The sequence below is a fragment of the Sceloporus undulatus genome, chromosome 1 (assembly GCF_019175285.1).
Source record: "Sceloporus undulatus isolate JIND9_A2432 ecotype Alabama chromosome 1, SceUnd_v1.1, whole genome shotgun sequence".
Classification (NCBI taxonomy): Eukaryota; Metazoa; Chordata; class Lepidosauria; order Squamata; family Phrynosomatidae; genus Sceloporus; species Sceloporus undulatus.
In genome coordinates this window covers 64,962,755-64,977,460 of record NC_056522.1, presented here as the reverse complement: position 1 = coordinate 64,977,460, position 14,706 = coordinate 64,962,755, and the positions used below count along the sequence as shown (strand labels likewise).

Sequence of the window (14,706 nt, the reverse complement as noted above, 5' to 3'; positions counted from 1 at the left end):
AACAAAATATGCTCAGAATTTCAACTAACAGTCTGGTTTATCTATTCAGAACTTGCTAGATTTTCCAAAAGTATATAAAAAGCAGTACTGCATTTAGGTTTGTTATACAGAAGTAATCAAACTTTGATATTGGACAGTGGAACCTGATAAAGGGCCATCTTGAAAGTACATTCAGGCTAGAAAGAGATTTTCCTCAGGAAAGTTGTTCGTGTGGCCAAATAGACATCTTGACAGAGTTCTTGGATGCAAGACAAACTGATACCTTTGAGTAATATGAATCTGTGTCTTTGCTTTCTGGGAGGAAAGTCTTTCAGGCCTGTTACAGACAGCCAAAATAAAGCTGCTTCGAGTCACAGTCGAGGTATGGTGTTTAAATGGTGCATGTGTCCTAAGAGTCCAGAACCTGCACCAAAGCCACGCTCCAGTCCTTAGGGCTGGAGCGTGGCTTTGGTGTGACTTCTGGACTCTTAGGATGCACGCATCATTGAAACACCATACCTCCACTGTGACTCGAAGCAGCTTTATTTTGGCTGTCTGTAACAGGCCTCAGTTTCTTGTGGAAGGTCTCCATAAACAGAAGGGGACAGGGGCAACTTTTGCCAATTCCCCTTGGACCCGCTCCCCTATGGATTCACCCCTCCTTCTGCCAGAGCAGATTTGCAGTGAAGGGATGAACAGTGGTGGAAATAGCCTAAGGATGAACAGAGGCCCAGCCCCCCTAAACTAACTCTATTAAGCGGATTGGAATTGCTGAGAGGAGAAACAGGCTAGCATTTTAAAATGATTTTTTTTTTAATCATTTTGGATTTCCCCCTACTTTTTTCTTATTATTAACTTACCTTACTGGTTTTTAGGCAGAGAGAAAAGAATATCTGTGTATTTAAATACCTTTAAGCACATATTAACAGTGCTTCTCTAAATCAAAATATTTATAGCTTGTATGGCCGTCCTTCCTTCCTTCCTTCCTTCCTTCCTTCCTTCCTTCCTTCCTTGTTCTTGTTTCTAAAACAATGAGAAGCCAGATATAGCTGTGAAATCCAATATATTATAATTCTTGACTTCTGTCATATACTATGAAGACCATTCTCATTCCAACATTTTGTCCAGGAAAGCTCACCTTCATGTCACTATTAATTAACCATAGATGTTCCCACACCCATGGCTAACATGAAGATCACACTATAAACCCCATTTCAGAAGATTCTGGTTTTTAGGGGTTAAAATGTCTAAACCACCACAAGTTGTGTTATGCTACTAAATATTATACTATAGTTTTAAAAATCATTTAACTGGAGACTGAGTCTATTTTGAGCAAATCTTCCTTGCTAGTTAGAGGTTATTGTACTTAATGCTTAACAGCTGCTGCTGCTGTACCAGTGAGTAATAAATCCATTAATTAGGATATCTTCTTTGTTCTACTCTTGACAATGTGGGAGCATCATCTTCTCTTTAGATTACATTTTTCTGTGATCAAATTACTTGCACTTTGTTCTTATGAAAAGCATTTTTCCCGTGACAGGCCTGCTTGTTCCTCACTATATTCATTTAGGCAAGCTAGGTAATGACATTGCAACTATTTCCCTTTTAACATTGTTAGATCTTGTTATAACCATCATAATCTACAAACACAATTTAAGATTCGGGACAGAAATGCTACCGGCTGTTTTGCTTCCAAAATTTGATTTACAACCATATTACTGTTTCCAAATTTCTCCATACAAATCACAAAGCTCAGTGCAGTTTTCTCTTGATGTACAAAACACATGGATGCAAAATTAATGCCTTTATTGAAACACAGTGGGTGTGAAATTGTGGCTTTAGTGAAACACAAGAACACTGGTAGGGTTCAGTTTGAAACAGAGGCAGCCGTCATGGCAATCCCCATAGTGTGGCCACAAAGAGAGTCCCAAAATGGAAGCAGGTGTGTTGATCCATGTCAACAAACCTGTTCTTGTAATTTTATCACTTCGGGAATAGGGATTTTGTTAAGGTGTTCCTATTGTTAAGGTGTTCCTGCTGTTGTGTGTCTTCAAGTTGTTTCCAGCTTATGGTGTCCCTAAGGTTAACCTATCATGGAGTTTTCTTTGCAGCTTTCTTCAAGGGGGGGTTGCTGTTGTCATCCTCTTGAGATTGATACGGTGTGATTTTCCCAAGGTCACCCAGTGAGTTTTCATGAGATTTGAACCCTGGCCTCTGGAGTCATGGTCCAGTGCTCAAACCACTATGCCAATTAGTCTTAATTACCCATTCTAGACCAAGCTACCACCCCATACTTTGCATAATAATAGAGAAGCCTCCATATTATTGTCTCCTGTCCAGCCCCCAGCTATTGTGTGAGGATTATCACATTTTATAGATAATTATAGATCAATGTTATTTCCTTGAAAGCTAGTAGTGGCTAATTCTACTAACATTCCTCTTTCATCAGGAGAGTTCCTGGATCACTGGATGTGATTACTTGAGTCAGCTCAAGCGTGTTTGTGCTATAACGGAAAGAAGCATCATCATATGGGATTATAAAACACAAGGGACTGCCATGGTATGGTACCTAGTCATAGAATCATAGAGTTGGAAGAGACCACAAGGGCCATTCAGTCCAAACCCCTGCCATGCGGGAAGACACAAACAAAGCACTCCCATAGAGGGCCATTCAGATGTTTTTAAAAAATCTCCAAAGAAGGAGACTCCACCACACTCTGAGGCAGCTTTCCCTCAAACAAAATTGCAAAATTTGCATACTGTATATTCTCTATTGTGTGCTGCAAGTTCATTTTAATCAAAGATTAAAAACTACTTGGCAAGACAAGCACATATATAAAATGATCTAATCATCTAATCAGATTATCCTGCATTCCTGTTATTAAATCTAAGCAGGAAAAGGAATAATGAGGCTTGGTTCATCTTTAAAAACTATGGGTTCTTCCACATGAGGCTTTTAATGTGTGTCACTGCCTTGCTTCATTCAAATGTGGGCTCCAATCACTGGAATATTCCATTTATAACCTCGTTCATGTTTTCCAAATGCATGCATCCATTTCTCCCCCTCATTCTCAAGTGAAAATCCATTATGGAGGAGAAAATTATTAGTTTCAGAATGGATTTTGTTTACTAGCACTTGAAACTCCTGCCTTGAAATACTTCATGAATGTGTAGGATTTTATTTTACTTTATTGGAAGATTAAATGGCAATACATCTAACAAACTGTTTGCTTTATCTCACAGGATAATTGTTTTATTATCAAACCCATGGAACATTGTCTCCTCAGCGTTTGTGCCATTCAGCGTCCATCAGAATTGCTAATAAAAGATGACATCTTAATGGGAGATGATGCTGGATTTGTTAATTTGTTTACCATGACCAGTGATGATTTTGGTCTAAAACAATCTAAATCTAAAAAAAAATCACAAATGGTGATTATAGATCCTAGGAAGTTCAAAACGTAAGTACAGCATCTTTCTGAGTTATCATAATTGGGACTAAAAATTCAGTGTTTAAATAGATCCTATGATGGAAAGTAATCAACAAAACAAAAAAAGGGAAATTCTCAGAGAAAATTCTTATTTCAACTATCCTTGTGAAAATTGTAGTATTATGTTTGATAATTTGGGTCCTGTGACAAAAGGTTACAGCGTGGAGTTTCCTTTTCAGGGTTCCAGATAGACATGCTGCTTTAAAATGGATACTCCATTCCATCCCTCCCACAATGCTTGTTTGTTTCCTCTAAAATATCACCCAGCATTCTGTGACCACTGAGCATGCTTAGTCGCTGAACTGTTTCAGGGAGTGGAGATCCCTAGGGTTTTTTCTCTCCTATTTTTTTTTTTTTAATTTCTTCAGTATGTGCCATTTCCCCCAGTACTCTTTCATTTACCAGCATTTTGTCATTTTGGTGACATAAGAGTGCATACTCAGAGAATTTTGCGTGCAATTAGTACACATGCTGTATACACACACTACACCCATCCCAGTATTACAAATTTAGGATCATTTTTTTAAAGTGTTTTGAAACAAATATATCTATTTCTAACATGTGAAATGAGATATCTCCATAGGATGATGAAATAGCCAGGAATTATCTCCAGTTAATACTATCCTACATAATCACATAAAAATAACATCTGGAACTGGAGCTTTCTTTGGGCACAACCAGGTATACAGCTTATAGTCCTCAATATAATGGCAGCAAGAAGATATTTAAGAGGATTGTTGTGGTAGAACACCCATTTGGTTTTTCATAATAATAAGAGATCATGGGAAATCTACATCATATTTTATCACTACTAGATCTGATGCAAACATTTACAAAAGTGGAGCTTTAACTGAGATATCCGTATGATACTTGGAGACTGCATTAGTATTCAAATACCCACTGAGATATAACTTAAGTTCTTCCAACTCACTTGTTTGAGATACATAGGACAGTGGTACTCAAACATTTTACTGTTGGGAGACCCTCACCCCCTTTAGATCTACATGTGGATGTCACGGCCCCCACTGGATGTAGTATATGATTAAAAATATTTAATTTATTTAGTGTGTATATTTTCATTCATACTAAATGTGTACATTAATATTTTAGCATTTTAAAAGGAAATAGCATCATTGAAATTAGAACAGTTTTATGTAGGAAAATTCAATATTCAGCGCAATGTATGTGTAAATTTTATACATTAAAAAAGATTGGGAAGAGGAGAAGGAGGAAGGATCAGAGTCTCCAAGTCTTGTGTATCCCCCTTGAGAAAGTTTTGCACCCTCCAGGGGTCCCACCCTACAGTTCTGATGTAGAATATTCATTGTACAGTACAGATGTTCACCAAGTGAAGAAATATTAACATTGTTTTCTGACATATGTAAATGTGTCATTTACATATTCTTTTACCATCCTCAGTATTAGACGCAAGCTGCATAATGACTGGGTTGTGAAAGTAAAATACTTTCCAGTGTTGAATTGTTTTGGATCCTGCTCCTTGGACAGTGTTCATTCTTTGGTATTGGATGACCTGAAAAGACTAGAAGACAATGCGTAAGTCATTGAAAATCTATTTATCATAGAGATAATCAAGGGATTGCCAAAAGAATGCTAATTTACCTGTCATTTTAAAATAGAAGTTAACTGGAAATACTCAAAATTAATTAGGTAAAGGTCTTCCAGTGATTCTTCATACAACTGATTTATCTTATAAGGCACCCTTTAAAAGGAACTCTGTAGCCAGCATTGCTAAATTCTTTCTCATAAGCTTTGCAGAAACTAATATCAGTATTTATTTATTTATTTATTTAGGTATTTATATCCCGCCCTTCAGCCCTAATGGCTCTCAGGGCGGCTTACATTTATTATTTTTTTAACCAGACAGTTCCCTGCCCGCAGGCTTACAATCTAAAAGACACGACACAAAAGGAGAAGGGAATGGTGAGGGGGGAGGGGATCAGGTCCAGCATTCTTCTCTCCCTCTGAGGCCTGGACCAATATACTGTAGGGCTACCATACAACTTCATTAGTAAAGTCTCATATGAGGATTTAACATCACCTCTATTGGCTTTGGCAGCTGGCTGACATTATCATACCCTAGCAGCAAATAGAAAGGGCACAAGTTCCACTTGCTGTTAGATGGGCAACTGGTTATTCTTTTTTTTAAAAAAAGGCTCTGTGGCCTCATTCCCACTTACCAGATAATTCGGTTTCTGATCTGAATTGATGAATCAGTTCAGCAGCAGAGCTGGTTCATGTTTGCACCAATTCATCAATTCGGATCAGGCACCAGGCAGGTTGGTAAGGAAAGCAGCCGGCTTTATCTGCCACCAGCCTGTCTTCTCCACCACCAGCTTGCCTTCCTCCGCCTCCTACCTCCAGATACCAGCCTCAAGCACTACAGCCATGCCAGGGACTCCAGATCCCAGCCTGCCTTCTCTGTCACCAGCCTGCCTTCCACTGCTTCCTACCTCCAGATCCTGGCCTCAAGCACTCTAGCCACACCAGGGACTGCAGATCCCAGCCTGCTTTCTGTACTACTGGCCTGCCTTCCACCACCTCCTACCTCCAGATCCTGGCCTCAAGCACTCCAGCTATGCCAGGGACTTCAGATCCTGGCCTGCCTTCTCCGCCACCAGAGTGGCTGGAGCACTCGAGGCCAGGATCTGGAGGTAGGAGGCGGTGGAAGGCAGACTGGTGGCAGAGAAGGCTGGCTGAGATCTGGAGTGCCTGGTGTGGCTGGAGCACTTGAGGCTGGGATCTGTGAATAGGAGGCAGTGGAAGGCAGGCTGGGGGTGGAGAAGGCAGGCTGGGGGTGGATTAAATCACTTTATTTTGAAATAAAGCGATTCAGCCCAAAAGGTTAAATGGGTCGAAAGCATCGTCCCCCTTTCTGAATTGCTTCAGCAATTCAAATTAAGTGGAAAACATGCTTGTTCATACCGAATTATGATCCGGTTTAAACTATAGTGGGAATGAGGCCTGTGATTTGGTTTATAGAGAAGCAGGCCCACTACAGGGGCATTTAACAGAAATCACAGGAGTTGTTGACAACATTCTCTAAAGGGTTGGACCACTGAGTATTGGCTAATCTAAGGGTGACTTGGCCTTGTGTACATGTTTAAAATACTCCTCATTCCAATAGATTAGAATGTAATCTGTCAGCAAGCACCTGGATTTTTTATTGGAGTGTGTGTCAAAAATCTCCTTAAACGCCACAGAAAAAGGCTTCACTTTTTTTACCAGAGTATCCCCTAAAATCCAGAGAAATTCACATTGTCACATGGCCATGGCCATCCATCTGCTTCACATGATTTCGAATGGCTGTGCATTTTCGGCTGAGGGAGGGTGAATAGTTGTGAATAGATGTGAATTGGCATAGGAAAGTGAAAATAATTAACTGAATGTGTAAAAATGTGCACTTATTTGCTTAGTATATGTGTAGACTAGCCCTCAGATTCCTCTGTAGTGCAGCAGCAAGAAGAGAGGAGAGTACATTTGAATGATCTGTAAATTCTAGACATTTCATTAAAGCAGGAGCCATTTCTCCGACAGAATTTAAAACGCTAGTTCAAATCCTTCCACTGTAGACCTGCAGTCTTACGTTTCCTATGTATTCTGACATATAATAAATAAATAAATAAAATAAAACTTTTATTTATATCCTGCTTTTCTGTGACAAGACAATCAAAGCGGCTTACAGCACGTTAAAATCCACATTTACAAATTTGGGTCCCCAATTCCCCCCCTTAAAAAAGGATTAAACAAGTTACAATTAAAACATCTGTTAAAAACACAATAAAAAATACAGCGAAGACAAAGCGGTGGGCTGATACATGATGTAGCAATTTATATGAATGCATCATTAGAGTTGTTTCTATCTTTTTAGTCTCTACTTAATCAAATATACTATTGTCATTCCAGAATTGTCAGAGAATTTTCTGTACCAAAAGGAATTAATGCCTTCACATATTGTGTAAAAGCCAATATCGTTGTTACTGGGGGTAAGTGAAATGTGTTCAATTTAATAAATTAAGTCTTTGTTGTCATTTTCAAAATGTCTTGGTTACAGAAGTTATATCTGTCCTGTTTGTAATGATTCCTCTCTGTAAAAGTATAAAAACAATATAACATATATGAAACCAAATATAATAGTTGTGGGGGAACCCAAATCATGTTGCCAAATTACAGGTGGAGCACCAAGGCTTTGCCAAAATATATAGTCACATTTCATCATGATAATACCGAATAATTTATTACGGCACATGGCCAGCACACATGATAATACATACTTGGACTTGTGCAGTGAACATTGCTACATGGAAGGGTACACTTTGATGGCCTCCATAATCAGAGGCCTGACCTAACCTGGCTTGGAGCAAGACTCCAAGCCAAGACATGTGATATAGGTGGAGCTGGAAGTTATTTAGGACTGAGCCACTTCTTTATGCACTCTCTTGGATCTTCATTTCGTGGCCCACTCTCCCATCTAAGTGCAGTATGAGCTTTGCTGATCACCTTAGGGCTGGGTAGGAATTTTTTTTCCCTTTGCCTGGTTGTTTGTTGTTGTTTTTTGCCTACACCAGACTGGTGTCAGTAAATAGGGTGTCATTGGCAAGTAGTGTGGGAAGAATAAGAATTTGGTGTACACCTTGGCTCCTTTCCATGAAGGCTATGGAAAACCTAAGATCTCGGAACTGTGGAAGTGTGGAGAAAGAGTGTATCCTGGGGGCTAACCAGAGGGTTGTTCTCCCTAATAAAGTCTTGGGACTTGGAGGGGCAGTGCCCTAGGTTTGCATTCTGAATAGTGACAACCCATAGGATTGGATTGCCTTTGGGACCAGGTGTTTCACCCAAGGGAAGGTTGTGGAGGTAGGTGGTCATGGGGTAACATCTGGCCTCAGGTGGACCCACATCAGGTTATTTTCCCTCTTGTTCTTTCCCAGGTTCAAGCCAGTTAAATAGGTTTTTGGGTCAAATAAAATGACCCTTGTTCAAACCCAAAGTTTTGTGTCTGGTCTCATTATTTCATAGTTGGTTATCAACTGATCCTTCTGTGCCTGATTCTTCAGGTGTCTTCTGCTGTTTTCTTGGAACAGCAATGAGCACATTGTATGATTAACAATGCATTATTGTAAAATTAAGGTGTATTAGTAGGGTGACTCTAGTACTGGTGTGTGTTTCTGTATTTAATGATGTATATTTTGATCTCGTTTTAATGTTTTGATGTTTAATCATTTTTAAACTTTTGTATCCTGGGGATTTCTAACAATATGTTTTTTCATTTGGTGTAAACTGCTTTGAAACCTATATTGGAAAAAGGCAAGATAGAAATAACAACAATCTATCTGAACTCTATCTAGTTCAGTCTGTGAGGAAAAATAAAAACGCCTAGTGTTAATATATCTAATTCACCCACTTTTAGCTCCCTGTTGATTATCAGGGAATGAAGCTATTAATATGTCTATGTAGAAGCAATGTGCTGTCATATTATGATGTTTATCTCCATTTTAGAGTAGGAAAGGCTCTTTGTCCGTTAATGTTACCAGTCTGTAAGAACACAATCTGTAAAATTTATATTCTTTTTCTTTGTTGTGCTTATATCCACATTAGCATTTGGGAATATCTAACTAAACTGGTGCAGTTGGGGGACTTTTGATGTCCTTTCTTATTCCTGCTATGATAGCTATATAATATACACCATTATTGTTAGCAAACTTGTGTGACTGGCACAGCCATATGATTGTTGTGGCAATTATGTCACCAAGGCCACTATTATTCTTATAAGTCAAGGAGATATTCATATGATACCTTTTACTTAATAGAAGGCCTGCCTGCCTGCTTTTTGTGGGGAGTGACTCCTTTCTTCTTGTATTCTATCCTCTTTGTAGTGACTGCAGAATTCACAAGGTTTTGAGTAATTGTACTCTGCTTTTGACCCCTAATGCAATGTCAGCTTTTTAGCACCATAGTCTATCGATCCTGTATTGAAGAAATGGTCACAGCATCTAGACACAGGCAATGGATGAATATATAGCTTGCTCAAAGTAAATTTTTTATTACTTTTAGTTATGAAAGGGGATGGGGGGTTACATTATTCTTTAAAGATGGCAATTTCCTTGGCATTTCAATAGACTGATTTAAGCAGGTTGATGTTTGTTACCCCTTTAGGAAGGATTAGGTGAGGGACTCTCATTTAAGACTCCTTTTTTTACACTCACATAGATGAATGGGAGTGAGGGTAGGTCTGCAAAATAGTAGCACTGCAATATTAGGCAGCCCAAGTATTGCCTTCTAAAATTTGGTTTATTTCACAATTGTCTAGTTGTTCATGTTCTACAAACACAATAGCAGAGTGAATTTCTTTCCATAGGAGATGATAAAATTCTTCGTTTGTGGCATCCCAACATCAACACCAAGCCAGTGGGGAAGTTGATGGGACATTTATTTAGCATTACAGAGATTGTTACCAATGAAAAAGATCAACACATCATTAGCCTCTCTACTGCAAAGGTAAACTAAGGTGTTTTGTTTTTTAATGGAAACATGTGTGATGTCCCAGTACATGTCACAAAACTGTATTTTCTATTATGAATTTTATTAAGCACATTTACCTTTTGTTCATTGCTTACAAAGATGAAAAGGATAGAAAATAATGCATCCTGTTTCCCATCCACTGAAAATCAAATTTCAGATTTGGTATGCTCTGAAAACATGATGGAAGAATTTTGGCCTTCTACTCCCCAAAGCCCAAATCAGCATATCTGATGAGTAAGAAACGTCTGGGAGTTGAAGTCCAAAATATTCAAAGAGCCAAGATTTCTCCAATCATAAGAATATTTTCCTAATCTCTGTAGTATGCTGTAGGTTACTAAGAAGTGGCATACAGGGTTGCTTTTTCTCTACTCTCAGCAGCTGGTGAAAATCCTCTAGAGAGGAGGCAGCTCTGCAATGCATTAGCTCAAGGCTTCTCTTGATAATCCCTTGGAATATTTCTTCATTTTTTTTTAAAAAAAAAGTCAACTCTATGATGGGAAAAAGTAAAGAATTGTTTGGGAGAACTTGGGTAAAATACAGTGGATCCTTCCCATACGTGGGAAATCCATTCCAGACTCTCCCCCCCCCCAAACGTAAAGAGAAAAACACGTATGCTCAAGCCCCATTTAAAACAATGGGTGTGTGCTCCATGCACGGCAGGGCATAACATGCTATTGTTTTAAATAGGGCTTGCCTTATGCATAAGGTTAAAGCCATGTATGGTGCAGGTGTACTGTACATACAAATAGGTCTTTTAATAAATAATTCTTTTAATGATAAATGATATCTAGAAGCATATATCCTAAAGAAAAATCATGTGAAAATATATTCATTTGGGTGTTTCAACTGAAATGTAGCATTATAGAATGGTAAATAAACACATACCTAAGTTCTGTTGTTTCAGAAAACCTAGGGCTTGGCTACACTGAGGAAAAATGCTGAAATCACCTGGAAGGCTTTTGACATATGGCTGCTTCTGAGAAGATGCTTTATAAATAAATAATAAATCGTTTATTTGTAGCCTGGGTAGATCAAAGCAGGTAACATAACTGCACACAGTGTGCAAATTACAGACAACAATCAATACATCAATATAAAAACAATTAAAACAGGATTAAAAAATTACAAAGCTAAAAACATACAAACTAGCTGACTTAAAAGTGCATGTGCAATGTGCAACGGGGAGAGTGCAGGTGTTACAATGACTGGGGAAAGGCTTGTTCGAAGAGGAAGGTTTTTAACCTCTTCCTAAATTGGTCAAGAGAGTTCAAGAGCTGCGGGGCCGAGATAGAAAACGCCCTCTGAGCAGTTGCAGCATATTTCGTGTCTGGAACCCTCAACAGTTGCTTCCCGGCTGACCTGAGAGCGTGGGGTGGATTATATGGGGAGAGGCGGTCCTCCAAGTACCCTGGGCCCAAGCCATTTAGGGCTTTATAGGTAATAACCAACACCTTGTATTGTGCCCGGAAGCGAATGGGCAGCCAATGTAGATCTTGCAAAACAGGTGTTATATGGCTGGTCCTGGAACATCCGGTGACCAGCCTTGCTGCCATATTCTGAACCAATTGTAGCTTCCGAGTTTGGTACAAGGGTTGCCCCATGTAGAGCACGTTGCAGAAATCCAACCGAGAGGTTACCAGAGCATGTACCACTGTTTCAAGGTCCCCCCGGCCCAAGTAGGGACGCAGCTGGTGTATCAGCCGAAGCTGATAACAGGTGCTCCTGACCGTCGCATCCACCTCAGATGTAAGGTGGAGTGACGAGTCCAGAAGCACACCCAGACTGCGAACGGAGTCCTTCAAGGGGAGCGTGACCCCGTTCAGGATAGGTGGGCAAATATCCTTCCCTGGGCCCGGGGAACCTATCACGAGCGCTTCCGTTTTCTCTGGATTCAAACTGAGTCTGTTTTCCCTCATCCAGCCCATTACCGACTCCAGATAGGCATTTAGAGGAGAGATGCCATCCTTGGTCACTGCATCAGTCGGAGGCACAGAGAAACATATTTGGGTGTCATCAGCGTACTGATAACACCGTGCGCCCATGTCTCCGGATGATCTCTCCCAGCGGTTTCATGTAAATGTTGAATAGCATTTGGCCCTTATATTTTGGCCCTTAACCCAACTTTGCTTTGAACTAAGTAAAGTCAAGGAAAAGCTCCATGTTCTCCAGAAACCAGAGTGACTTCAGGTTCTTTTGGCATGTGAACAGCTGGCATGTGGAACACCTATCAAACAAACAAACAAGTTTATTGAATAGCCCAAGGGCCGTTTCAAAATACTCAAAACATAGTAATACATAGTATACATAGTAATACAAGCAATGCCACACACATATATGTAAAATGTTAATATAGTGCACTAAGTGCAATAAACCACAATATAATATATATACTATATATATACTTATGACTAGCCTAAACATGCACAGCTTATATAAAGACTATACAAATCTAAACATATACAATATGTACTGAAAAATATACAGATAGACAGATAAGAATAAAAGTGTTTACATAATCGAACAGTAATGTGTAAAATAGTTACCATGGAAGTAAAATAGAATTAAAATGGGAGGTAGAAATAACATTAAACATCCGTCATCATATGTCAAATCTCTTCATCACCCTTACAGTTAACACCAATCATCCCCACATATCTAGATCTCGACAGTGATGTTTATGAAGAAATCGAACTGTGGCAATAGATATTTTTGAATCTTGTCCACTCATAAAGTATGATATTCTAATATGAGTATCCCAGAATATTGTTCGTTTAATATAGGGATCAAGATATTGGTCCCTTTCCTGTTGGTACAGGTTACATCTAAACAAAATGTGTGCTAGATCCTCAATTTCGTCGTCACCACAAATACAAGTTCGTTTATTATAAGGGATACCCTGGAATCTCCCATGTCTTACCATGGTATCAAGTTGGTCGAACCTAGCTTGGGTGAATGCCTCTCTGAGATGTTTTGGGATCTGTATTTTTAGATAACTTCTTTTGGCATGTGAACAGCTGGCATGTGGAACACCTAGATTTGGCCTGATCTATTGTCCACATGCCCAGAATCTCACTATTCCCCTTTCCCTGCACTAAATAGTGCAGGGAAAGGGAATGATCTCTTTATCGAGCTGCTGCCATTTCCCTCTTGGGCAGGAGCTCCAAAACTTTTCCAGCATGCCAACGCTTCTGCTGAGGCCAGAATAGGGCACCCATGTGATCAACAATGAGGGAACAGAGCATCCTCCCTCCTTGTTGAATACAGTACATGGTAGATGCCTCATTCTGAATTCAGGTTCTTGCAGGAGCTGCTTGGCTAGCTAGACCAGTGGCAGTAGTAGTGGCACTGAGGGGGATCGGCAAGGGGGACCAATGCAGTGGCAGCCCAGCTGACCTGTGTGCACAAGGACACACCAGATTTAGCCCGGTGGATGTGGTTGTCAATCTGGTGCCATTTTGGGGCATCATGCTCCAAACCGACCCTAGATTAAGTGGCCAGGGTAGACTGACCCCTATTCTGGGTGGGATTGGCAGTTTGATTTAGGCCCGTGGGACTGTCTCTTTACCAAGCATTCTGATTATTTTTAATTTGTTTTATTTGTGTTTGCTATACAGCTGCTCAATTATATTTCATTTTTTGCTAGTCTCTGTGTTGAAATTCTCCTGGAGACTGAGTGGAGTAAAAGTAGTGACATTTCATGGCATTCAGGAGATGATAGTGACCCAGGTTCTCAAAGAATTTGCAAGTTCATGAAGAAGTTGAGCCTTACTTTCTTCATCCTTAGAAGGGTATGGCCACATAGAAAACACATGTGTGCCACTCTTAGGAATGTAGAGCACATAAAAATGATGGAGATCTTGCTAGTTACTCCATAAGGTTCATTTTTCTTCCTTTAGCTTTGGCCATTTTATTTGGTTCTTGATTATAATCCTCTGAAACACACATTATTGTTATTTTTTCTATATTTGGGTCTAAATCCGTTGTTAATTCCAACTAGAATAGATCTCTGAAATTAATGGAACCCAAGTAAATGTTGATTTACAAAGTTTCCATTGATTCAGTGGATCTACTCTAGTTGGGAATTTTGACATGGTCCATTGAGATGGTGTGTAACTAGGACTTCTTTATACACCAGTATATAGCGGGTCCTTGGTATCTGCTGGGCTTTGGTTACAGCCCCAGCCCCAGCCCCTGTGAATACCAAAATCTGTGGATGCTCAATTCCCGTTAAATACAGTGAGGCAGTAAAATGGTGTCCCTTATATAAAATGTCAAAATCAAAGGTTTTGTTTTGGATATTTTTTTGTATGAAATATTTTTAAGATGGGGATGTTGGAATCTGTGGATGCAGAATCCATGGATATGGAGGAATGACACTGGCACGATACAAACTGCCCCTTCAGGGGTGACCTGCCCCCACCCCTTTTCTTACCGGATTGGGGCCAGGGAAGTCTCACCGGCAGTCCAGAGGCCCCAATCCGGTGTTTTTCAGGAGCATGTAGATGGGAGGCTGGCATGATGCCAATGCAGTCCCATACTAGGGTTAGGGAATGTACGGATGGTGCACGTTCCCTAACCCTAGTATTGGAGCGAGTACACCACTTTTTGGTGGTCTGTACCACGCCTGTATAAGGCATGTACAGCAAAGAGAGATCCACTACCACATTCCTGTAGCAACCTTTCCCAACTTGGCACTCTC

The 14,706-nt window shown here is 39.9% G+C and overlaps 1 protein-coding gene across 1 annotated transcript in view; it reads left to right on the top strand.

Moving 5' to 3' along the window:
* Nucleotides 1-14,706, top strand: part of WDR64 (WD repeat domain 64) — a 105,234-nt gene that overhangs the window by 27,215 nt on the left and 63,313 nt on the right. The window contains 5 exon segments of the mRNA XM_042440396.1: nucleotides 2,429-2,539; nucleotides 3,223-3,440; nucleotides 4,890-5,024; nucleotides 7,395-7,474; nucleotides 9,844-9,983. Coding sequence (XP_042296330.1) covers nucleotides 2,429-2,539; nucleotides 3,223-3,440; nucleotides 4,890-5,024; nucleotides 7,395-7,474; nucleotides 9,844-9,983 — 684 coding nt within the window.